This window comes from Aquarana catesbeiana, linkage group LG03 (genome assembly GCF_042186555.1).
Source record: "Aquarana catesbeiana isolate 2022-GZ linkage group LG03, ASM4218655v1, whole genome shotgun sequence".
In the NCBI taxonomy this organism is placed as follows: Eukaryota; Metazoa; Chordata; class Amphibia; order Anura; family Ranidae; genus Aquarana; species Aquarana catesbeiana.
This window is the reverse complement of record NC_133326.1, coordinates 731,821,465-731,847,816: the sequence shown is the minus strand read 5'-3', so window position 1 is coordinate 731,847,816 and position 26,352 is coordinate 731,821,465. Positions and strand designations below refer to the sequence as shown.

The 26,352-nt window shown below is 48.1% G+C and overlaps 1 protein-coding gene across 3 annotated transcripts in view; it reads left to right on the top strand.

Moving 5' to 3' along the window:
* Nucleotides 1-26,352, top strand: part of LOC141133827 (asialoglycoprotein receptor 1-like) — a 51,782-nt gene that overhangs the window by 15,502 nt on the left and 9,928 nt on the right. For all 3 annotated transcript variants that reach the window (XM_073623389.1, XM_073623391.1, XM_073623390.1), the window contains exons 3-7: nt 9,850-9,963; nt 12,978-13,073; nt 13,150-13,206; nt 22,093-22,164; nt 22,464-22,538. In XM_073623389.1, the coding sequence (XP_073479490.1) occupies nt 9,850-9,963; nt 12,978-13,073; nt 13,150-13,206; nt 22,093-22,164; nt 22,464-22,538 (414 nt within the window). The remainder of the gene's footprint in view (nt 1-9,849; nt 9,964-12,977; nt 13,074-13,149; nt 13,207-22,092; nt 22,165-22,463; nt 22,539-26,352) is intronic.

Below are 26,352 nucleotides of genomic sequence, written 5' to 3'. Positions count from 1 at the left end.
GGTCTTGAGAGCTAAGGAAGTCCTCCTCTTCCTGCCTCTGTTCTGCCTCAAGTGCCCTGTCCATTATTCCACGCAGTGTGTGCTCCAACAGGTGGACAAGAGGGACAGTGTCACTGATGCATGCACTGGCCTCCTCAAATGGTGACAGGACAGTGCATGCATCCCTGATCATGGCCCACTGGCGTGGGGAAAAAAAACAAGCTCCCCTGACCCTGTCCTGGTGCCATAGTCGCACAGGTACTCATTGATGGCCCTCTGCTGTGTGTGCAGCCGCTGCAGCATGGCCAACGTTGAGTTCCACCTGGTGGGCATGTCACAGATTAGGCGGTTCTTGGGCAGGTTAAACTCCTTTTGGAGGTCTGCCAGCCGAGCACTGGCATTATATGACCGGCGGAAATGCACACAGACTTTCCTGGCCTGCCTCAGGACATCCTGTAAGCCCGGGTACCTGCCCAAGAACCGCTGCACCACCAAGTTAAGGACATGAGCCAAACAGGGCACATGGGTCATTTGTCCCTGTCGGAGGGCAGAGAGGAGGTTGGTGCCATTGTCGCAAACCACCATTCCTGCTTTAAGTTGGCATGGCGTCAACCACCTCTGAACCTGCCCCTGCAGAGCTGACAGAACCTCTGCCCAAGAGTGGCTCCTGTCCCCCAAGCACACCAGCTCAAGCACCGCATGGCATCTTTTGGTCTGCATACTTGCATAGCCCCTTGAACGGCTACGGATCACCGCTGGTTCCGAGGACAAAGCACAGGAAGAGGCCATGGAGGAAGAAGAAGAGGAGGGGGTGGAGGAGAGAGGTGTGTCACAATCATTAGTAGTGGCATTTTGGAGGCGTGGTGGCGGAACAACCTCCAACACTACTGCACCTTCTCCTGCATCCTTCCCAGCTGCCAGCAGAGTCACCCAATGCACGGTGAAACTTAGGTAACGTCCCTGTCCATGCCTGCTGGACCATGAGTCAGCGGTAATATGCACCTTACCGCTGACCGCCCTGTCCAGTGAGGCATGGACATTGCCTTCCACATGCCGGTAGAGAGCCAGAATCGCCTTCCGTGAGAAAAAGTGGCGTTTGGGTACCTGCCACTGAGGAACCGCACATTCCACAAACTCACAGAAGGGGACAGAGTCTACCAACTGAAAAGGCAGCAGTTGAAGTGCTAGCAATTTTGCCAAGCTAGCATTCAACCGCTGGGCATGTGGATGGCTGGGAGCGAACTTCTTTCGGCAGTGCAGCAGCTGGGGCAGGGAAATTTGCCTGGTAAAATCTGACGTCGGTTTACCGAAAGCAGATTGCCCACAAGTACTTGGCTGTGACACACCTAATTCTACACCTTCATTCCTCTCAGTGCAGGTCTCAGAGAGGACTGAAGGTATAGTGGGGTTGGAGATGTTAGCTGAGGAGGAGCAAGGAGAGGTCCTCTTTGTTCTTTGGTGTGGGTCTTTTAAATACGCTTGCCAACGAACTGCATGGCAGGTCAACATATGTCTGGTCAAGCATGTGGTGCCCAAGCGGGAGATGTTTTGGCCACGCGAGATACGCTTGAGACATATGTTGCAAATAGCAGCGGTGCGATCTGATGCACTCGTCTCAAAAAAGGCCCACACCAAAGAACTTTTTGAATAACGCGCAGAGACTGCAGCGCCCTGCACATGCGGAGCTTTGGGGTGTGATGCAGTCAGTGTGCTGCCCTTAGGCTGGCCCCTGGAGGGCATCCTGCCTCATTGGTGATGTGCCGCCTCCTCCTCCTCCTCCTCTCTCCTATCAGACACCCATGTTGAGTCAGTGACCCCATCATCCCTTCCCTCCTCATCACTGGAGCAAATCTGGCAGTATGCTGCAGCAGGGGGAGCATGATTGCCAGATTGCTGTCCTTCTTGGGCACCCCCTCTGTCCGTGCTCACGTTACTGCCTTCATCTAGCTCAGTATCATCATCAGAGCCTTCCAAACGCTGGGCATCCTACTGGAGCATGTACCCAACACTGTGGTCAAACAGTTTGAGGGACTCCTCAGGAGTACATGGTGGGGCTACAGAAGGAGTCACTGATGACATTGAGCCGAGGGAAGAGGCCGCTGCTTTGCCAGACAAAGTACCCTGAGCATGGGTGAGAGGGGATGAGGAGTAGGGATGAGCCGAACACCCCCCTGTTCGGTTCACACCAGAACATGCGAACAGGAAAAAAGTTTGCTCGAACACACGAACACCGTTAAAGTCTATGGGACACGAACATGAATAATCAAAAGTGCTAATTTTAAAGGCTTATATGCAAGTTCTTCTTCTTCTGGTTCTTCTGGTTCTTCCTCCGGCGTTCTCGTCCAGCATCTCCTCCGCGGCATCTTCTATCTTCTTCTCCTCGGGCCGCTCCGCACCCATGGCATGGGGGGAGGCTCCCGCTCTTCTCTTCATCTTCTTCTCTTCTTCATCTTCTTCTTCATCTTCTTCTTCTCTTCTCTTCTTCTCTTCTTCATTTTCTTCTCCGGGCTGCTCCGCATCCATGCTGGCATGGAGGGAGGCTCCCGCTGTGTGATGGCGTCTCCTCATCTGACGGTTCTTAAATAACAGGGGGCGGGGCCGCCCGGTGACCCCGCCCCCCTCTGACGCATGGTGACTTGACGGGACTTACCTGTGACATCACGGGGAATGCCACAGGGAAGTCCCGTCATGTCCCGTGCGTCAGAGGGGGGCGGGGTCACGGGGTGGCCCCGCTCCCCATTATTTAAGAACCGTCAGACAAGGAGACGCCGTCACACAGCGGGAGCCTCCCTCCATGCCAGAATGGATGCGGATCGGCCCGGAGAAGAAAATGAAGAAGAGAAGAAGAGAAGAAAAGAAGAAGAGAAGAAGATGAAGAAGAAGATGAAGAACATGAAGAGAAGAGCGGGAGCCTCCCCCCATGCCATGGGTGCAGAGCGGCCCGAGGAGAAGAAGATAGAAGATGCTGCGGAGGAGATGCTGGACGAGAACGCCGGAGGAAGAACCAGAAGAGCCAGAAGAACCAGAAGAAGAAGATGAAGGAAGATAGAAGAAAGAAGAAGCATTTAAATAAAGGAATTGTCAAAAACTGTCTCTTGTCATTTTTAACATTTTTGACAGTTTTTTTGTGAAATGGTAGGGGTAAGTACCCCCTTACCATTTCACACAGGGGGGGGGGGGCGGGATCTGGGGGTCCCCTTGTTAAAGGGGGCTTCCAGATTCCGATAAGCCCCCCGCCCGCAGACCCCCACAACCACCGGCCAGGGTTGTGGGGATGAGGCCCTTGTCCTCATCAACATGGGGACAAGGTGTTTTGGGGGGCTACCCCAAAGCACCCTCCCAATGTTGAGGGCATGTGGCCTGGTACGGTTCAGGGGGGGGGCGCACTCTCGTCTCCCCCTCTTTTCCTGCGGCCTGCCAGGTTGCGTGCTCGGATAAGGGTCTGGTATGGAGGTATGGATTTTTGGGGGGACCCCACGCCGTTTTTTTTTTTTTTTTTTTTGGCGCGGGGTTCCCCTTAAAATCCATACCAGACCTGAAGGGTCTGTTATAGAATTTAGGGGGAACCCCACGTCATTTTTTTTTTTAATTTTGGCCGGGGTTCCCCTTAATATCCATACCAGACCTGAAGGGCCTGGTATGGAATTTAGGGGGACCCCCCACGTCATTTTTTTTTTTTTTAATTTTGGTTCGGGGTTTCCCTGTGGGGAATTCCCATGCCGTTTTTATCAATGAACTTCTATGTGTATTGTCGGCAATGCAATAGCCGCGGGTAGTTTTAAATGGGTTTTTTCCTTCCAAATGTCATTTTGCTGTCAGACTGTTCTAAACACGGGAAACATGCGCCCCTTTACAGGCATACTATAGACACCCCCCAGCTATGAAATTTAAAGGGATATTACACTTTTATTGTTTGACTTTAAGCATTATTAAAATCACTGCTCCTGACTGACAGAAGCCTCAGCAACACGTTGTCCAGAAACAGGAGTTTGTAACCTCCCAGTCTCTGGGAACGCATTGCACAGACCTTTCTGCAAGGCCTCCCGAAGATGTTTCATCCTCTGCTCCCTCTGCAACGGCAAGATAAGGTCCGCAACCTTACCCTTGTAACGTGGATCAAGGAGGGTTGCCAGCTAGTATTGGTCCTTCTCCTTGATACCACAAATATGAGAGTCCTTACGCAGGCTTTGCAGGATCAGGGAGGCCATGCAGCGTAGGTTTGCTGAGGCATTCGGTCCGGAGTCCTCTGGGTCACTAAGGACGACATGGTCCGCAGCCACCTCCTCCCAGCCACGTACAAGTCCATGTGTTTCTTGGGACTGATCCCTTAAAGACTGCTGCTGATGCTGAGTGCCAGGCTCCACCTTCATAGTGACATAATCCTCCTCCTCCTCCTCCTCGTCCTTTTCCTGTGTGATCGGCGGGCACGCAGGAACACTGTCTGGATAAAGGGGGTCTTGAGAGCTAAGGAAGTCCTCCTCTTCCTGCCTCTGTTCTGCCTCAAGTGCCCTGTCCATTATTCCACGCAATGTGTGCTCCAACAGGTGGACAAGAGGGACAGTGTCACTGATGCATGCACTGGCCTCCTCAAATGGTGACAGGACAGTGCATGCATCCTTGATCATGGCCCACTGGCGTGGGGAAAAAAACCAAGCTCCCCTGATCCTGTCCTGGTGCCATAGTCGCACAGGTACTCATTGATGGCCCTCTGCTGTGTGTGCAGCCGCTGCAGCATGGCCAACGTTGAGTTCCACCTGGTGGGCATGTCACAGATTAGGCGGTTCTTGGGCAGGTTAAACTCCTTTTGGAGGTCTGCCAGCCAAGCACTGGCATTATATGACCGGCGGAAATGCACACAGACTTTCCTGGCCTGCCTCAGGACATCCTGTAAGCCCGGGTACCTGCCCAAGAACCGCTGCACCACCAAGTTAAGGACGTGAGCCAAACAGGGCACATGGGTCATTTGTCCCTGTCGGAGGGCAGAGAGGAGGTTGGTGCCATTGTCGCAAACCACCATTCCTGCTTTAAGTTGGCGTGGTGTCAACCACCTCTGAACCTGCCCCTGCAGAGCTGACAGAACCTCTGCCCCAGAGTTGCTCCTGTCCCCCAAGCACACCAGCTCAAGCACCGCATGGCATCTTTTGGTCTGCATACTTGCATAGCCCCTTGAACGGCTACGGAGCACCGCTGGTTCCGAGGACAAAGCACAGGAAGAGGCCATGGAGGAAGAAGAAGAGGAGGGGGTGGAGGAGAGAGGTGTGTCACAATCAGTAGTGGCATTTTGGAGGTGTGGTGGCGGAACAACCTCCAACACTACTGCACCTTGTCCTGCATCCTTCCCAGCTGCCAGCAGAGTCACCCAATGCACGGTGAAACTTAGGTAACGTCCCTGTCCATGCCTGCTGGACCATGAGTCAGCGGTAATATGCACCTTACCGCTGACCGCCCTGTCCAGTGAGGCATGGACATTGCCTTCCACATGCTGGTAGAGAGCCAGAATCGCCTTCCATGAGAAAAAGTGGCGTTTGGGTACCTGCCACTGAGGAACCGCACATTCCACAAACTCACAGAAGGGGACAGAGTCTACCAGCTGAAAAGGCAGCAGTTGAAGTGCTAGCAATTTTGCCAAGCTAGCATTCAACCGCTGGGCATGTGGATGGCTGGGAGCGAACTTCTTTCGGCAGTGCAGCAGCTGGGGCAGGGAAATTTGCCTGGTAAAATCTGACGTCGGTTTACCGAAAGCAGATTGCCCACAAGTACTTGGCTGTGACACACCTAATTCTACACCTTCATTCCTCTCAGTGCAGGTCTCAGAGAGGACTGAAGGTATAGTGGGGTTGGAGATGTCAGCTGAGGAGGAGCAAGGAGAGGTCCTCTTTGTTCTTTGGTGTGGGTCTTTTAAATACGCTTGCCAACGAACTGCATGGCAGGTCAACATATGTCTGGTCAAGCATGTGGTGCCCAAGCGGGAGATGTTTTGGCCACGCGAGATACGCTTGAGACATATGTTGCAAATAGCAGCGGTGCGATCTGATGCACTCGTCTCAAAAAAGGCCCACACCAAAGAACTTTTTGAATAACGCGCAGAGACTGCAGCTCCCTGCACATGCGGAGCTTTGGGGTGTGATGCAGTCAGTGTGCTGCCCTTAGGCTGGCCCCTGGAGGGCATCCTGCCTCGTTGGTGATGTGCCGCCTCCTCCTCCTCCTCCTCTCTCCTATCAGACACCCATGTTGAGTCAGTGACCCCATCATCCCCTCCCTCCTCATCACTGGAGCAAACCTGGCAGTATGCTGCAGCAGGGGGAGCATGATTGCCAGATTGCTGTCCTTCTTGGGCACCCCCTCAGTCTGTGCTCACGTTACTGCCTTCATCTAGCTCAGTATCATCATCAGAGCCTTCCAAACGCTGGGCATCCTCCTGGAGCATGTACCCAACACTGTGGTCAAACAGTTTGAGGGACTCCTCAGGAGGACATGGTGGGGCTACAGAAGGAGTCACTGATGACATTGAGCCGAGGGAAGAGGCCGCTGCTTTGCCAGACAAAGTACCCTGAGCATGGGTGAGAGAGGATGAGGAGTAGGGATGAGCCGAACACCCCCCTGTTCGGTTCACACCAGAACATGCGAACAGGAAAAAAGTTCGCTCGAACACACGAACACCGTTAAAGTCTATGGGACACGAACATGAATAATCAAAAGTGCTAATTTTAAAGGCTTATATGCAAGTTTTTCTTCTTCTGGTTCTTCTGGTTCTTCCTCTGGCATTCTCATCCAGCATCTCCTCCGCGGCGTCTTCTATCTTCTTCTCCTTGGGCCGCTCCGCACCCATGGCATGGGGGAGGCTCCCGCTCTTCTCTTCATCTTCTTCTCTTCTTCATCTTCTTCTTCATCTTCTTCTTCTCTTCTCTTCTTCTCTTCTTCATTTTCTTCTCCGGGCCACTCCGCATCCATGCTGGCATGGAGGGAGGCTCCCGCTGTGTGATGGCGTCTCCTCGTCTGACGGTTCTTAAATAACAGGGGGCGGGGCCGCCCGGTGACCCCGCCCCCCTCTGACGCACGGTGACTTGACGGGACTTACCTGTGACGTCACGGGGAATGCCACAGGGAAGTCCCGTCATGTCCCGTGCGTCAGAGGGGGGCGGGGTCACGGGGCGCCCCCGCCCCCCCGTTATTTAAGAACCGTCAGACAAGGAGACGCCGTCACACAGCGGGAGCCTCCCTCCATGCCAGAATGGATGCGGATCGGCCCGGAGAAGAAAATGAAGAAGAGAAGAAGAGAAGAAAAGAAGAAGAGAAGAAGATGAAGAAGAAGATGAAGAAGATGAAGAACATGAAGAGAAGAGCGGGAGCCTCCCCCCATGCCATGGGTGCGGAGCGGCCCGAGGAGAAGAAGATAGAAGACGCTGCGGAGGAGACGCTGGACGAGAACGCCGGAGGAAGAACCAGAAGAGCCAGAAGAACTAGAAGAAGAAGATGAAGGAAGATAGAAGAAAGAAGAAGCATTTAAATAAAGGAGTTGTCAAAAACTGTCTCTTGTCATTTTTAACATTTTTGACAGTTTTTTAGTGAAATGGTAGGGGTAAGTACCCCCTTACCATTTCACACAGGGGGGGGCGGGATCTGGGGGTCCCCTTGTTAAAGGGGGCTTCCAGATTCCGATAAGCCCCCCGCCCGCAGACCCCCACAACCACCGGCCAGGGTTGTGGGGATGAGGCCCTTGTCCTCATCAACATGGGGACAAGGTGTTTTGGGGGGCTACCCCAAAGCACCCTCCCAATGTTGAGGGCATGTGGCCTGGTACGGTTCAGGAGGGGGGGGCGCACTCTCGTCTCCCCCTCTTTTCCTGCGGCCAGCCAGGTTGCGTGCTCGGATAAGGGTCTGGTATGGATTTTTGGGGGGACCCTACGCCGTTTTTTTTTTTTTTTTTTTTGGCGCGGGGTTCCCCTTAAAATCCATACCAGACCTGAAGGGTCTGGTATGGAATTTAGGGGGAACCCCACGTCATTTTTTTAAAAAATTTTGGCCGGGGTTCCCCTTAATATCCATACCAGACCTGAAGGGCCTGGTATGGAATTTAGGGGGACCCCCCACGTCATTTTTTTTTTTTTTAATTTTGGTTCGGGGTTTCCCTGTGGGGAATTCCCATGCCGTTTTTATCAATGAACTTCTATGTGTATTGTCGGCAATGCAATAGCCGCGGGTAGTTTTAAATGGGTTTTTTCCTTCCAAATGTCATTTTGCTGTCAGACTGTTCTAAACACGGGAAACATGCGCCCCTTTACAGGCATACTATAGACACCCCCCAGCTATATAATTTAAAGGGATATTACACTTTTATTGTTTGACTTTAAGCATTATTAAAATCACTGCTCCTGAAAAAACGGCTGTTTTTAAAACTTTTTTTTGCATTGATCCATGTCCCCTGGGGCAGGACCTGGGTCCCCAAACACTTTTTATGACAATAACTTGCATATAAGCCTTTAAAATTAGCACTTTTGATTTCTCCCATAGACTTTTAAAGGGTGTTCTGCGGCATTCAAATTTGCCGCGAACACCCCAAATTGTTCGCTGTTCGGCGAACTTGCGAACAGCCAATGTTTGAGTCGAACATGAGATCGACTCGAACTCGAAGCTCATCCCTAATGAGGAGGATGAGGACGGCTTGGTCATCCACTCGACCAAGTCTTCCGCATGTTGCGGCTCAACACATATATATATATGTACTGATACTGCAGCTAGCAAAATCAACTGCCTGCCTGTAGTATGAGAACACCACCAACCTTCTACAGGTAGCTTTAGCTGAACACTGTGCAGAGCTCGCAAAAAACGAACTTGTAGCTTATTTAGCTGCCTGCGGTGGTGATAGGATCAGGAAAACACCACCAACCTTCTACAGGTAGCTTTAGGTGAACACTGTGCAGAGCTCGCACTACACTAACTTGTAGCTTATTTAGCTGCCTGCGGTAGTGATAGGATCAGGAAAACACCACCAACCTTCTACAGGTAGCTTTAGCTGAACACTGTGCAGAGCTCGCAAAAAAAAATAACTTGTAGCTTTAGGTCTCACTAAACTAACTTGTAGTTTTAGCTGAACACTGTGAGGAGGACGCACTACACTAACTTGTAGCTTTAGCTGAACAATGTGCAGAGGTCTCACTACACTAACTTGTAGCTTTAACTGAACACTGTGAGGAGGACGCACTGCACTAACTGTAAATAGTCTAGCTGCCTGACTGTGGTACTAATAGGATCAAAAGAACACCAGCAATTTTCTTCAGCTAGCTGTAAATACTGTAACAAGACAAGCCTGCCTGTCAGTAGGAAGATAACAGGAACGGATCTAGCTAAACTGAATACAGTGTATATATATATATATATATATATATATATATATATATATATGCAACACCTGGGATGCATATATATACACAATACACTGTAAGTGCAGCTAACTCACTGACTGTTCTGCCTAATCTAGCTAACTCAAATGAAATGACACTGTCTCTCTCTCTCTCTATCTAAGCACGACGGAACACACTACACAGGGCCGCCGTGCAGGCGGCCTTATATAGTGTGGGGCGTGTTCTAAACCCCTTGAGCCATAATTGGCCAATGCCACCCTGGCTTTGGCCAATTACAGCTCTCTCTACCGACGGCGCTGTGACGCGCCACACGAATTTGGCGCGAATGGCCCACATCGTTCGCAATTCGGCGAATGATCGAACAGCCGATGTCCGAGTCGAACATGGGTTCGACTCGAACACAAAGCTCATCCCTATTCCTCAGTAATAATATGAATGTGGGGCCCACACAAGATTTATAGGGTCCCATTGTGTCACTTCTGCCTATTTTTCTCTGTGTCAATACTAGGGGTCATCATGAAAAGAGAGATCCCCCGACCCTCCAAAGCCCTCATCTGCTCCCTGTCAGCAGTCTGCAATGGACTTCTCTTCATCATTATCATCCTCATCGTCACCATCACACGTGAGTGTACAGTTCACACATTTATCTTCCTGTTTACTATAAGTGAATAAAATATCCTGCAGGAGCATTTCACCGTCAGCCAGTGGACTCTCTGTTAAGCAGAAAAAGCCAGGAAATTGACATTGATGAGAGAGCTTGCTGATAAACCTATTAGTAAGATTAAAAAATGATTCTCCACAAATCTCCTGTACTGTATATAATGTACCCAACTGTCATCATCTCCATCCACTGCCATCTACTTCCCTATTGTATGTAGTGTACCCAACTGTTTTTACCTCAATCCACCACCATCTTCTTCCATATTGTATCTCGTGTATCCAACTTTCATCACCTCCATCCACTGCCATCTTTTTCTCTATTGTATCTAGTGTATCCAACTGTCATCACCTCCATCCACTGCAATCTCCTTCTCTATATTATCTAGTGTATCCAACTGTCATCACCTCCATCCACTGCAATCTCCTTCTCTATATTATCTAGTGTACCCAACTGTCATCACCTCCATCAAGTGCTATCTCCTTCCCTTATGTATCTAGTGTACCCAACTGTCATCACCTCCATCCACTGCCATCTCCTTCCTTGTTGTATCTAGTGTACCCAATCTGTCATCACCTCCATCCTCTGCGATCTCCTTCCTTGTTGTATCTAGTGTACCTAACTGTCATCACCTCCACCCACTGCCATCTCTTTCCATATAGTATCTAGGGTATACAACTTTCATCACCGCCACCTACTGCCATCTCCTTCCCTACTGTATCTAGTGTACCCAACTGTCATCACCTCCACCCACTGCCATCTCCTTCCATATTGTATCTAGTGTACCCAACTGTCTTTATCTCAATCCACTGCCATCTTCTTCACCATTGTATCTAGTGTACCCAACTGTCTTTATCTCAATCCACCACCATCTTCTTCCATATTGTATCTAGTGTACCCAGCTGTCATCACCTCCATCCACTGCCATCTCCTTCCCTATTGTATCCAATGTACCCAACTGTCATCACCTCCATTCACTGCCATCTCCTTCCCTATTGTATCTAGTGTACCCAACTGTCATCACGCCATCTACTGCCATCTCCTTCCCTATTGTATCTAGTGTACCCAACTGTCATCACCGCCACCTACTGCCATCTCCTTCACCATTGTATCTAGTGTACCCAACTGTCTTTATCTCAATCCACCACCATCTTCTTCCATATTGTATCTAGTGTACCCAGCTGTCATCACCTCCATCCACTGCCATCTCCTTCCTTGTTGTATCTAGTCTACTCAACTGTCATCACGCCATCTACTGCCATCTCCTTCCCTATTGTATCTAGTGTACCCAACTGTCATCACCGCCATCCACTACCATTTCCTTCCATATTGTATCTAGTGTACCCAACTGTCTTTATCTCAATCCACCACCATCTTCTTCCATATTGTATCTAGTGTACCCAGCTGTCATCACTTCCATCCACTGCCATCTCCTTCCCTATTGTATCCAATGTACCCAACTGTCATCACCTCCATTCACTGCCATCTCCTTCCCTATTGTATCTAGTGTACCCAACTGTCATCACGCCATCTACTGCCATCTCCTTCCCTATTGTATCTAGTGTACCCAACTGTCATCACCGCCACCTACTGCCATCTCCTTCACCATTGTATCTAGTGTACCCAACTGTCTTTATCTCAATCCACCACCATCTTCTTCCATATTGTATCTAGTGTACCCAGCTGTCATCACCTCCATCCACTGCCATCTCCTTCCTTGTTGTATCTAGTCTACCCAACTGTCATCACGCCATCTACTGCCATCTCCTTCCCTATTGTATCTAGTGTACCCAACTGTCATCACCGCCATCCACTACCATCTCCTTCCATATTGTATCTAGTGTACCCAACTGTCTTTATCTCAATCCACCACCATCTTCTTCCATATTGTATCTAGTGTACCCAGCTGTCATCACCTCCATCCACTGCCATCTCCTTCCTTGTTGTATCTAGTCTACCCAACTGTCATCACGCCATCTACTGCCATCTACTTCCCTATTGTATCTAGTGTACCCAACTGTCATCACCCCCACCTACTGCCATCTCCTTCCCTATTGTATCTAGTGTACCCAACTGTCATCACCTCCACCCACTGCCATCTCCTTCCATATTGTATCTAGTGTACCCAACTGTCTTTATCTCAATCCACTGCCATCTTCTTCACCATTGTATCTAGTGTACCCAACTGTCTTTACCTCAATCCACCACCATCTTCTTTCATATTGTATCTAGTGTATCCAACTGTCATCACCTCCATCCACTGCCATCTCTTTCCATATTGTATCTAGTGTATACAACTGTCATCATGTTAATTCCATAAGCCCTGCCATGTGGAAAACATTTGTAAAATATGCAAATCTGTTCCAGCAGCACTCCATCTTCACACATGTAAGCTTTAAAGCCCTAAACTGACAGACCTGTTCAATGTTATAGAAGGACAATATGTCTGAGTTTCTTGCAGATGTACTAATAAGAAATACTCGAGTATATGGGAACATGTAGGATAATGAGACCACCTTTGTCGGTGTGAACACAGGATGGAACAACTATTTATTAAGCAGTTTCTGTTCCCTCCCGTATCTACACTTCATCTAGGAGAAATTGTTTAATCACATATTTTTTCCGTTGTCGGTCATGTGATTATTTTTGTTCTCTGTAAGAGAATGCTGACTATTACAATAATTCTCTGATAATACAATAACATCTGCACGATCATTTCTGGGACTTTCCATCTCAGGTTCTCATTTCCTGGATTTTTTCGTTTGTGTGTCTGTGTTCAGATTCCGTAGAAAATTAAAAATCTCTATATATTGTGCAAGAAATAGTTGTGCTCACCTAGATCAAATTTACTTTATACATATTATCAGTGTGGGATCTCCTGATTAGAATGGGCATGTGGAGGGGGGGTGTATCCACTAAGCAATTGAAGGTCCTTGACCTTGGAATTAAAACTGTGGTTCTTTCTGTGTCTGGGGCAGGTCAGGGGGTGAATCAGACTGAACACAATCTGGAGGAGAAGCTGAGGAACCTGAGTATTGAAATGCACTCCAGATTGAGCCAATTATACGAGGATGGTAAGGAGAATGCAAGGGTGATGCTTGATGAGGGGTTGGCCAATCACCTTAATCTATGAATGTTCTCCTCCACCAGATTCCCAGATGACAGAGAAACTGACAACCATTGAAAGCTTCATAAAGGACCTCAGAAGTAGGTGTGGGGGTTTGGAGGAGTGGAGAGTGCATAGATTATAACTTGTAATCTACCCTATTAAGTGCTGACCGAAGCAAGTGCTGTTAGTTGATGAGACACAGAGGTTTTGGATGAAATAGAAAGAAAAACAGAGCCTCTTACATGTTTAACAACCAGCCACTGCCACTTTTCAATCTTTTTCTGAGCACCAGATAAGCCACCAAGTCAAAATTGTTTCCTGATTCCAGTGGAAGAACAAGTCATTATATTGGTGGTTTAACCTTGAAGTTCCCCAACACCAGCAGATGTATTTCTTTATAGGATACCAGAAATGTGTTTATAGTTTAGCCTCGGCCTCCTTTTAATGATTCTTTCATGCCACAGTGGAATAAGTGCTTGTATAGACAGGCTTTTGTCGGTGTTAAACAGGTTTTGCATTCCCATAATAGTCAGTGGTCTCCAAACTGTGGCCCTTTGCTTGCTTTTACCTGGTCCTTAGGGCACTCTTTCATCAAGAGATACCAACAATGGGGCACAATCCCCCCCCCCCCAACACCAATGAAGGTGCACAATTCCTCCCAGTGACACCAACAATGGTGCACAACTCCTCCCAATGACACCAATTATGGGGGCACAATTCCTACCACTGACACCAAGGATGGGGCATTGTTTATTCCCACTGATGTTGGGACCTTTTCTACTCCCACTGGCCACAGTCCAGCCCCTCTAAAGTCTGAAGGACAGTAAAATGGTCCTCTGTTTAGAAAGTTTGGCGACCCCTGGTCTACTCAGTTCTTCTCAGTTCTCGAGGAACCCCTGCTAAAACCAATTCACTGGTTGGTGGGAAAAGATCTCCTTACATTGATGGTCAGTTTGAAACACTTATGCCACGTACACACTATCGGATTTTCCGACATCAAAACCGTGAATTTTTGTTAGAAGGATGTTGGCTCCAACTTGTCTTGCATACACATGGTCACACAAATGTTGCCCAACAATTATGAATGTAGTGACGTACAAGACGTACGGCGAGCCGATAAAAAGGAAGTTCAGTAGTGATGCGTGATTCCGAGCTTGCGTGTTTGTACTTTGGACTTTTGTCCGACGGACTTGTGTACACACGATTGGAAAATCCGACAACACACATTTGTTGGCGGAAAATTTGAGAACATGCTAGCCAACATTTGTTGGCGGAAAGTCCGACAACAAATGTCCGATGGAGCATACACACAGTCGGACTTACCGCCAACAAGCTCACATCCAACATTTCCCATCCGAAAATCCGATTGTGTGTACGAGGCATTACAGTGGTGGGCAGAATGCCATCCTTATGCCCCATACACACAGTCGGATTTTCCGATGGATAATGTCCGATCGGAGCGTGTTGTCGGAAATTCCGACTGTGTGTGGGCTCCATCAGACATTTTCCATCGGATTTTCCGACACACAAGGTTTGAGAGCAGGCTATAAAATTTTCCGACAACAAAATCCGATCGCGTCAATTCCGACCGTGTGTGGCCAGTTCCGACGCACAAAGTGCCACGTATGCTCAGAAGAAATTCCGAGACGGAACAGCTCGGTCTGGTAAAATTAGCATTCGCAATGGATACAGCACTTTCGCCACGGTGCAATGTTAAAAATGGTTTAATACAGCGCACTCTCTTCTTCTTTATAATGTGAGAATAATGAAGTAGTTTTGCTGCTCAGATTCACACAATATATTTTGATTTGTCACATCTGACAAAATTATTTTTGTGTTGTTTTATTTTTATTTTTTATTTTAAGGCATAATTTTTTTTTTTTTTTTAGGTTTGTATTTTTTTTAAGGCTGATCTTTGTTTTATTTAATTTTTAGTTTTACTCCAGAATTTTTTTGTGTTTTGTGTGTCAAGTTACCACAACACCATTGATATCTTGTATTATTTAATCTCAAGGAGATTGTTTGGTGTTGGTGTCCCTTGTTAATTTCACATTGTACTTTATAAATGTACCTGAATCCTCACAAACAAACTGTCCTTTTTGAAGGAAAACACACATAGGCGAGTATAATTGAAACAAAAATTCCTTTATTAAGGGCTCAGAACCAAACAAAGAGGGAGGCAACGCTGGAGAAACAGCAGAAATTGGCGAAGCCTTGGACCCCCAGGGCAGACATCAATTCTTTAACATCAAAATTGGTGGCCTGAGGAGTCCATATCTAAGGGAGTGCAGTCTGGTCCAGAAGTCCCCGAGATCCGGAAAGCAGCAGATGACATCTGTGTCCCCAGGCTGTGATACTACAAGAGCCTGCATCTTTTGCCAGACCAGACTGGACCCAGGGTCATCACTTTCTGGTCTTCTTTCCACGCTTCCTTCCTGGCTGTGGCTCTGCTATTGGAGATTTGGCAGGAGGAGGAGTAGGACCTGGAGGAGGAGGAGGACTAGTAGGACCTGGAGGAGGAGGAGGAGGAGTAGTAGGACCTGGAGGAGGAGGAGGACCATGTGTGAGGTCACAAATGTGGGTAGCAGATGTTATTTGGCCCCTCAACCCCTTATTGAGAGCTTCCAACATTAAGGACTCACACATGAGTTGTTGGCCCTCCTCCATCCACTGTATTTTGCAGGCAATTATGCCAGCAAAGTCCTCCTCCACAGTTTGGGGGGCTGTCAGGGCCTCTGTAGCCTTCCAAAAGAGGCCTATGGCAGCCTCCTCCATGGTACTCCTCTTCCTGCCACTTTTTCTTTGCAGGTGTAGGGGAGGGACCTGGATATCAGGCAGCCTGCTCGGCCCTGCAAACCTCCTGGCTGAGACTTCCCTGTGTACTCCAAACTAACATCTAGTTAACATCATTGATTGGACAACCTGAAATATTTAGAGGAATGCTATACCTGGCTCAAGCTGGGCTCCTCCACATGTTGCTGCCTGGAAGGCCCAGGTTGGGCATCAGAAGCCTCAGCTGGGGGGGAAGGAAGCGTGGAAGGAAGACTGGAGAGGGATGGCCTGGGTTCAATCTGGCCTGCCAGAAAATGCAGCCTGTCATAGTACCACATCCTGGGGGATGTCATCTGCTGCTCCGGATCTCTGGGAATCCTGGACCTTCTTGTGCTCCCTTAGATAAGTGCTCCTCAGGCCACCAATTAGGATCTTTAAATAGGTCATGTCTGCCATGGGGATCACCGTCTTCACAAATTCCAGCAATTGATCCAGCGCTGCCTTCCTCTTTGTTTGTTTTTTATAATATGGGTTGTTTATCTCGCAAAGACAAGGCAGCTCCCTGAACATATCTATGTAGATTGCCATAAAGTCAGTATCTTTCAAGATATCCATTTTCACTACAAGACACAACACAAGACAAACCCTAATGTCAGGCAAAACTCTCCTAATCTAGTTACAATATAGGCCTCAATCTAGAAGCAGTATAGGCCCAAGTTTAGCTCTTACCTTTGTTATCACGATCGGCGCCTCCGATACTCCTTCCTCCGCTCACAGATTGTACGTACTACGCACGCGTGTTACGCTTTATACACACTGCGCATGCGTGTAACTCTGCCCGCCCCTGACGTTCTTTCTAGTCTATTCCCCGCCCCTTTTCGTTCGGCGCAGTGGGTGAAGAGCACATGGCGGAGTCATAGCAGGTGCGTGCTAATTATAGCAACGAGGAGGAGGAAAGCCCGGATCCAGAAATGTCCCGATCCAGAAGGAGACGATTTAAGGCCTCAAATATGTCCTTTGGTGAGATGTTGGAGATGGTCGACATCCTGAAGAAGGCCGACTATGACGGAAAGTATGGACCTTACCCCAACCCCAATATCAGAAAGGCCAAGATCATGGCAAAAGTGGTCAAGAGTCTGCTCCGGAATTTCGGGGTACGACGATCGAAAGATCAGCTCAGGAAGCGGTGGTCGGACCTGAAATTAAGAGAGCCCGAGCAGTACAGAAAGATCCGGAGAGTGCTGCAAAAAAGTAAGTAGTTGTGCTGTGCTCCTATTCTTTTTGGCTTTATTACGTTTGTGCTGATCCATGTGCTTTTCTTAAGTGTTGTACAGTTTAAAATGGCAACTTTCATGTTCATGGGCACATTATTCGTTCGTATCAAACATTTTTCTTTCGGCCTATAAAACACCATTGTTTAGGCCATATGCATTTGCCCACATTTTTTAGGGCCTACTTGTATGAAAAATGTTTGGTTGTGTAGATGGGTTTGTTACTAGAATAAAATGCAAACTAGATTCTGTGTAAGGAGAGGACACTCAGCAGCAGTTTTCACATCTGGACGCTGGAGCACTAGTGTGGGACACAAGAACACCCTTTTTATTAGGGGCCCCACACAGGTGCTCCAGTGTATACTATAGGGGTGTCTCCATCTGTGAAGCTTGGACAAAACAGGTAAGTATTCAAGCTTGACAAAGGACAAGAAAAATGCAACATCTTGGAACTCTGCCAAAACAGACAATTGTACCCCACTTCCAAGCAAAGTTTCATATTCCTATTTCTGCCATCAAATATCTGTGTGCTAAGTATACCTATTTTTTTTTTAAATAGGGGAGAAAAGACTCGGAGGACACCCCTCATCCGAGGAGACCAGAGACCCCCCACCTCTGGAAGAAGGGGAAATCCACCCAAGCCAAGCAGAGCAGGAGGAGGAAGACGTGGTGGAAATTGGCACCACAACAGGTGAGTGTCTGCGACCACAGGCTCAGGTAAGAGATGGATGCCGGCATATTTATAATACCTGGGTTTTTTTTGGTTTCTTTCTTTTTAGGTGATCGTGATGTTGTGGATCCACGGCATTTCACCTCGGAAAGTGCACAGATCCTTATTGGGGAGATCATGGGGTGTAATTTAGCATTGGAAAACCTCAAGAAAAACATCAATGATGTTATTCCAAAAAATAATAAAATCATTGATGTTTTGGGAGAGTTTAAAACCCCTCCAAATCCCTTTATTTTTTTGTGTGCTACAATGTTAAAAATGTTTTAGCGATTTTTAGAAAAGCCAAATTTTGAGGATGCACACAGTGTGCCAACATGTGCTATCTGCCATCACGGGAGATCAATGGACGTGTTTTGGGGGTGCAACCCCTTCCTCAATAATAAAGTAGCTGAGAGGAAGGGGTTGCTCCCCCAAAACATGTCCCTTGATCCCCCGTGATGGCAGCTAGCACATGTTGACATTCGTAAATTGGTGTGCATCTTCAAAATTTGCCTTTTCCTGGGGTGACTTCACCCCATCTGAACGCAATATCAAACACAGTTCCTAAATACTCATGTCTGATATTGCCTTCAAGTTTTACCAAATGTGAACTTTGTAAGTTCAAGATTTGTGTCTTTCTTGTTGTTTGGAAACATGCCTGTTTTATCTTAAATGGACATTTCTATTTTTGATAATGCCACCACAAAAATTGTTATACAACAAACATGTTGGTTTGTTTTAAAAACCTTTTCTAAATGCACATGTGATTGTGCTGGTATTAAAATGATTGTTAATCAAGAATTTGTGGATTATTGTCTCAACGCTACAACACTTTTGTGGTGATGTAATTGCTGCTTTCTGTGACAATGGGTGTTATTTCATAAGGGCAAATCCACTTTGCACTACAAGTGCAGTTTCAGTGCATTTTCAAGTGCACTTGTAGTGCAAAGTGTATTTGCCTTTAGTAAATAACACCCAACAGTGCTTTGTATAAGGTTACACAATTACGCCATTTTCAGGACTCACCACATTTCGGTCAGGGTCAGCTAAAACAAGCACAAGCAGTAAATGTCACGAAAGATTTGCTTAATTTTTTTTTATTTGATCAAGGTTTCACAAATTGTCTGGCATATTGATGGCCCCCCTACCCGCAAAGAACTCAAGGTATCTTAGCGGACATCATGGGCACTCAGGGAGGGCAAGTCAGGACGGCCACTTTCAAGCGCCGTCAGGGTTGTTTCATTTATAATTTCGGCCTCAGGCCCAACTGAGCCAGCATAGTTGGCAGAATGTTGCCGTAAAAAGTTATGTAGAACACAGCATGCCAGGATTATATGATTCAGTTTATACTCCGCCATATGGATGGGTGTAAGAAATAGGCGGAACCGGCTGGCCATGATTCCAAATGTGTTCTCCACCACTCTTCTGGCTCTGGCCAGTCGGTAATTAAAAACCCTCTGGTCCAGGGTGAGGGTCCTCATCGGGAATGGCCGCATAAGGTGGTCCCCCAGCGCAAAGGCTTCATCCACAAAGAAGACAAATGGGAGTCCTTCCACATTGTCTTCTGGAGGTGGCAAGTCCAAGCTGCCATTCTGGAGACGCCTGTAAAACTCTGTCTGGGCGATGACTCCACTATCGGACATCCTGCCATTCTTCCCCACGTCCGCATACAGGAACTCATAATTAGCCGACACCACCGCCAACATCACAATGCTATTGAACCCTTTATAATTATAATAGTATGACCCCGAGTTGGGTGGTGGGACGATGTGGACGTGTTTCCCATCAATTGCCCCTCCGCAGTTAGGAAAATCCCACCGCTGGGCAAAATGGGAGGCCACAGTCTGCCATTCCTGTGGCGTGGAAGGAAACTGTGGAGGAAAAAAAAAAAATTAGTCTTTTTGCACATTAAAACACGGAAAGCAGATTAGACACAAACATTCTTGGCCAACATCAAGATAACATTTAGTAATGGAAATTTTTAAACACCAAAGTATAAGGTACACCTATCAGATTCCCCCTCCCTCACCCCCTCTCATGGGCCATTTCTAACATTATGGGGGGGGGGCTCTTGGACAGGTAACCCTCTCCACTTCATTGAGAGATGAATGCCTAAATAATGAACAGCTGCTCCTTAGTTACACTATTGGCAGCCCACTGGACAGGTAAGAAGTGTCATAATACAAAGATATAAATACACATTGTACACATTTGAGCACATTTGGAAATTCTGCTATTACCTATCAAGATAATAATAGGATAAAAAAAACTTTAAACAGTACCATTGGAAAGTATACAGGCAGGCCCTTGCACTACATGCTTTGGGGAATTCATCCATACATCTGACCACAAAAGAGGTGGGTATAGTGTGTATGGGTTTGGCAAAGTCAGCAGATAGATGATTGAGGATAGCTAGAGAATTGATATCAGCTGACTTAGCAGTTGGGGGGAGGGAGGGTTAAAAATGATTTGGGGACCCCCCAAAAAAAGCCTCTGGCACTCTGCCTGAATTTAAAGCACCAATCACATTTTAAAACATTTTAGGGGGTGTTTGGGGTAAAGCACTACTATGGAGCTGATAAAATACATTGTTAAGTGACTACATGAGGTGAATATAGGGCCTGTAGACCATGCTGGGGAGGTAAGTGAAGGCAAATATGTATGAAGGAGCAAAATAATAATTACATAAAAATCCAGCATGCATGAGGACAAAGGGGACATTCATAGCATATTCCAATCATGGTAATTAGGGAATGAGGAAAGAAATACAATATATTATCAAACATTAAATACACTAAAATTTGATATTAAAGGATAAAAATCTTACCTTAATATACTCCTTCTGTAGGACCTGGATGATGGCAGAACAGGTCTCTGGAATAATGATCCCCAGAGCCTGGGGGGAGATGCCTGTCGAGAACTTGAGGTCCTGCAGGCTTCTCCCCATCGCCAAGTACCTCAGGGTGGCGACGAGCCTCTGCTCCAGAGTGATGGCTTGCCTCATGCATCCTGCCTGCTAATATAGGGGGTCAGCAAAGCCAACAAATGGTGAAATACAGGGTCCGTCATCCTGAGAAAGTTCCTGAAATCATCACGATTATTCTCACGGATCTCACGGAGCAAAGGCATATGAGAGAACTGGTCACGCTGAAGCAACCAATTCTTGGTCCATGAACTCCTCCCCACCCTGTTCATGGACTGGACTTGTGTCAAGGTCAGGACCCCAACACCAAGCCCCCGCACAGCACGAACTCTACGAGGAGTATGCATACGCAAAATGGCTAGAAAACGGTCGGCTGCTCAGAACGAAGTAACAGAACGCACTGAAGAACAGCAAGGCCTGTGAAGAGCGACCTGAAAAACAGTAACGAACGAACAAGAACACAATGACTAAAGTCACCCGGAGCTTGCTTGCACGCACTGAAGAGCAGATAAAAACCCACAAGCACAAACTGAACCGCAGAAAACGATCTGAAAACCATGAGTCTGAAAAAGCGCGAATCGTCTCTCACCAAACTTTTACTAACACGAGATTAGCAAAAGGAGCCCAAAGGGTGCCGCGCTTGGTTCTGAACTGGCCTTTTCTAGTCTCGTCGTGCGTGGTGTACGTCACCGCGTTCTTGGCGATTGGAAATTCCGACAACTTTGTGCGACCGTGTGTACGCAAAACAAGTTTGAGCCAACATCCGTCGGAAAAAATCCTAGGATTTTGTTTTCGGAACGTCCGATCAATGTCCGACCATGTGTACGGGGCATTACAAACAAATAAAAAGATTTCTGGTGTCATGCTGCTGGTTCTGCTAAATGGAGTATACCCTGGAAATATGAAGACACCATCATATGGGAGGTCAGTCAACCGCAACTCAAGGAACCCCTTAGCAACTTCGGGAGGGACCTTAGTTGACAATGCCAGATCTATATCAATGCAAAATCAGCTTGAAGCAGGTTAGAAGGCGGTCAACCTTGGGTTAGATGCACATGTCAGTGAATTCTGAATGATCTGACATCAAACTGGTGCCATATAAGCTCAGAGCCCATCAACACAGACCTTAGGGAAAAAATTGGGATGAAATGACTCTATATACTGCACAGTCTGTCTTTGCCTTGTAATAGTATAAAGTATATAGCAGCAATAGTGTCAGGGAAAGTGAATGTGTGTACAGTTCAGAGGGCTGGCTGGTGGCTAAGTTGGGTCCATTTGTAGACTGATGCTCGTTTTCTTGTCTTTACAGTTGCCAGAGTGATAACTAAAGTGGCAGAGAGTGCATTAATGATGAAGCGTTATTCATCCCCTGAAGTATTAGGTAATGGCAGGATGGGGTGGGTATGTCGGGGGGGGGGGGATGTTATGGGGAGTTACGTCATCTTAGTCCAAACTGCTAACTGCCCCTATTTCAGCAGGTGCTGATTACGGGGTCTACATAAGTGGGGTGGTGGACTTAGAATGGGTGTGGTTTGTTGAAATATGAAAGTATGTCCAGATGTTCTTTCTGTAAAATATCTCCAAGGATCCTCCCAGCCCCCCATCTCATTGGTGACCTTACCCCAATATTAATCGGTGTATCTCTCTCTCTCTCTCTCTCTCTCTCTCTCTCTATTACAGGATCCTTTTCCAGCGACAATCAGAGGATTTTGTCAGCTGTGGGCAAAATGAAAGCCAAGATGCAGAAAGGAAATGGTGAGTTTATCGCCTTCCAGCTACAAAGACCCAACAAACCTTCATTTCCCAGAATATCCTTTGATATCCACTAGCCACCCTCCCATCACAGTTGTGTATTGTGATGTGTTGATAGCACAAAAAAAATTCATATAACACGTTTACATGTATTACCCTTGACTTTGATGTGTCCCTCAACACGCTAAAAAACAGAACTTTATTCACACACTTTAACACAATGCTCCCATGTATGAGCCTCAACCATGGAAAGTGCCAACAACCCGCAAGTGTGACCAGGGCCTAAAGGTTTCATCACCGATCAGAGAATACAGATTCATAAATACTCTCCAGAGTATAATGCATGGAATATGGACTGTACATCTATGAGATCATTGTATATATGTGAAGGAAACATAATGATGAGAACACTCTGAAATAAAACATGGCAACCCCCCCCCCCCCCCGTCTCCTATCCACTCCTTTTTATCTCCTCATCCCTTCTCTTTTTTCCATCTAAACCTCTGTCTCTTATCTTCTATCTCTCTTCCCTCATCCTCTCCCTTTCTCCCCTCTTTACCCCCCCCCCTACCCCCCCCCCCCCCCCCCGTCTGTCTTTTTCTCCCTCCCTGCCCTCCTCTCCCTTCTCCTCTCTCTCTATACTCTTGACTCTCCGTTCTTCATTTTTTTTTCTCTGTCTATCTCTCTCCTCCCTTCTTTTTTTTTCTCTTTTCCCCCACACCTCTCCTCCTCTCTCTGCCTCTTTTCCATATCCCCCTCTTGTTATCCCCTCTTTATTATTTCTTCCTTTCTCTCAACCCTTCTCTTCCTCCCTCCTCCCTGTTCTCCCTACCCCCTCTCTTATTTTCCTCTCTATTTCTCCTTTCTCCCCACTCTCTCATTCCCTCTCCTTCTCTATCCCCTCTCTTCCCCCTTCTCTCCCTTTGCCTCCTCTCATCCCCTACTCCCCCTACTCCTCCCTTCTATTTCTCCCCCTTCTCTCTCTTCTCCCTCACTTCCCCCTCTCCTCTCCTCTCCTCTCCTCTCTTTTCTCTCTCTATCTTCTCTCTCTCACTCCCCCTCTCTTTCTCTCCTCTCTCCCTTCTCTCTCTTCTCTCTCTCTCTCTTCTCTCTCTCTCCTCTCTCTCTCTCTCTCTCCGTTCTCTCTCGTTTCTCTCTCCTCCCTCCCCCTCTCCCCCCTCTCTCTCTCCCCCCCTCTTCTCTCTCTTCTCTCTCCTCTCTCTCTCTCCTCTCTCCCCTCTCTCTCTTTCCCCCCTCTCTCCTCTCTCTCTCTCTCCTCTCTCTCGTTTCTCTCTCCTCTCTCTTTCTCTCTCTCTCTCTCCCCCTATCTCTGTCTTCTCTCTCTCTTCTCTCCCCCCTCTCCCCCCCCTCTCTCTCTCTCTCTCCCCCTCTCTCCCTCTCTTCTCTTCTCTCTCCTCTCTCTTCTCTTGTCTCTCTCTCTCCTCTCTCTCTTTTCTATCTCTCTCCTCTCTCTCATTTCTCTCTTCTCTCTCTCTCTCTCTCTCTCTCTCTCTCCCCGCTCTCTCTCTCCCCGCTCTCTCTCTCCCCCTATCTCTCTCCCTCCCCCTCTCTCTGTCTTCTCTCTCTCTCTTCTCTCCCCCTCTCTCTCTTCTCTCTCTCTCTCTCCCCCCTCTCCCTTTCTTCTCTTCTCTCTCTCCTCTCCTCTTGTCTCTCTCTCCTCTTTCTCTTTTCTATCTCTCTCCTCTCTCTATCTTCTCTCTCTCGCTCTCCTCTCTCTCCCCTATCTCTCTCTCCCTCCCCCTCTCTCCTCTCTCTCTTTTCTCTCTCTCTTCTCTGTCCCCCTCTCTCTCTCCTCTCTCTCTCTCTCTCCTCTCTTTCTCTCTCTCTCTCCCCCTATCTCTCTCTCCCTCCCCCTCTCTCTGTCTTCTCTCTCTCTCTTCTCCCCCCTCTCTCTCTCCCCCTCTCTCTCTCCCCCCCTCTCTCTCTTCTCTCTCTCTCTCTCGGTCTCTCCCCTCTCCCCCCCTCTCTCTCTCTCTCTCTCTCTCTCTCTCTCTCATTTCTCTCTCCTCTCTCTCTCTTTCTCTCTCTCTCCCCTATCTCTGTCTTCTCTTTTTTTTTCTCTTTTCCCCCACACCTCTCCTCCTCTCTCTGCCTCTTTTCCATATCCCCTTCTTGTTATCCCCTCTTTACCATTCCTTCCTTTCTCTCGACCCTTCTCTTCCTCACTCCTCCCTGTTCTCCCTACCCCCTCTCTTATTTTCCTCTCTATTTCTCCTTTCTCCCCACTCTCTCGTTCCCTCTCCTTCTCTATCCCCTCTCTTCCCCCTTCTCTCCCTTTCCCTCCTCTCATCCCCTACTCCCCCTACTCCTCCCTTCTATTTCTCCCCCTTCTCTCTCCTCTCCCTCACTTCCCCCTCTCCTCTCCTCTCTTTCTCTCTCTATCTTCTCTCTCTCACTCCCCCTCTCTTTCTCTCCTCTCTCCCTTCCCTCTCTTCTCTCTCTCTCTCCTCTTTCTCTCCATTCTCTCTCGTTTCTCTCTCCTCTCTCTTTCTCTCCCCCCTATCTCTCTCTCCCTCCCCCTCTCTCTGTCTTCTCTCTCTCTCTTCTCTCCCCCCTCTCTCTCTCTTCTCTCTCTCTTCTCTCCCCCCTCTCTCTCTCCTCTCTCTCTCTTCTCTCCCCCCTCTCTCTCTCCTCTCTCTCTCTTCTCTCCCCCCTCTCTCCCTCCTCTCTCTTCTCTCCCCCCTCTCTCTCTCCTCTCTCTCTCCTCTCTCTCTCCTCTCTCTCTCCTCTCTCTCGTTTCTCTCTCTCTTTCTCTCTCTCTCCCCCCTCTCTCTCTCCCCCTATCTCTCTCTCCCTCCCCCTCTCTCTGTCTTCTCTCTCTCTCTTCTCCCCCCCTCTCTCTCTCCCCCCTCTCTTCTCTCTCTTCTCTCTCCTCTCTCTCTCTCTCCTCTCTCTCGTTTCTCTCTCCTCTCTCTTTCTCTCTCTCTCCCCCTATCTCTGTCTTCTCTCTCTTCTCTCCCCCCTCTCTCCCCCCTCTCTCTCTCTCCCCCTCTCTCCCTCTCGTCTCTCTCTCTCTCCTCTCGTCTCTCTCTCCTCTCTCTCTTTTCTATCTCTCTCCTCTCTCTCATTTCTCTCTTCTCTCTCTCTCTTTCTCTCTCTCTCCCCCTATCTCTCTCTCTCCCTCCCCCTCTCTCTGTCTTCTCTCTCTCTTCTCTCCCCCCTCTCTCTCTCTTCTCTCTTCTCTTCTCTTCTCTTCTCTTCTCTTCTCTTCTCTTCTCTTCTCTTCTCTTCTCTTCTCTTGTCTCTCTCCTCTCTCTTCTCTTGTCTCTCTCTCCTCTTTCTCTTTTCTATCTCTCTCCTCTCTCTATCTTCTCTCTCTCGCTCTCCTCTCTCTCCCCTATCTCTCTCTCCCTCCCCCTCTCTCTCTCTTTCCCCTCTTTTTCTCTCCTCTCTCCCTTTTCTCTCTCTCTTCTCTGTCCCCCCCTCTCTCTCTCTCCTCTCTCTCTCTCTCCTCTCTCTCTTCTCTCTCTCCCCCTCTCTTTCTCTCTCTCCCCTATCTCTCTCTCCCTCTCCGTCTCTTTGTCTTCTCTCTCTCTCTTCTCCCCCCTCTCTCTCTCTTCTCTCTCCTCTCTCTCTCTCTCCCCTCTCTCTCTCTCCCCCCTCTCTCCTCCCTCTCCCTCTCTCTCTCTCTCGTTTCTCTCTCCTCTCTCTCTTTCTCTCTCTCTCCCCCTATCTCTGTCTTCTCTCTCTCTTCTCTCCCCCCTCTCCCCCCCCCCTCTCTCTCTCTCTCTCTCTCTCTCTCCCTCTCTTCTCTCTCCTCTCTCTTCTCTTGTCTCTCTCTCCTCTCTCTCTTTTC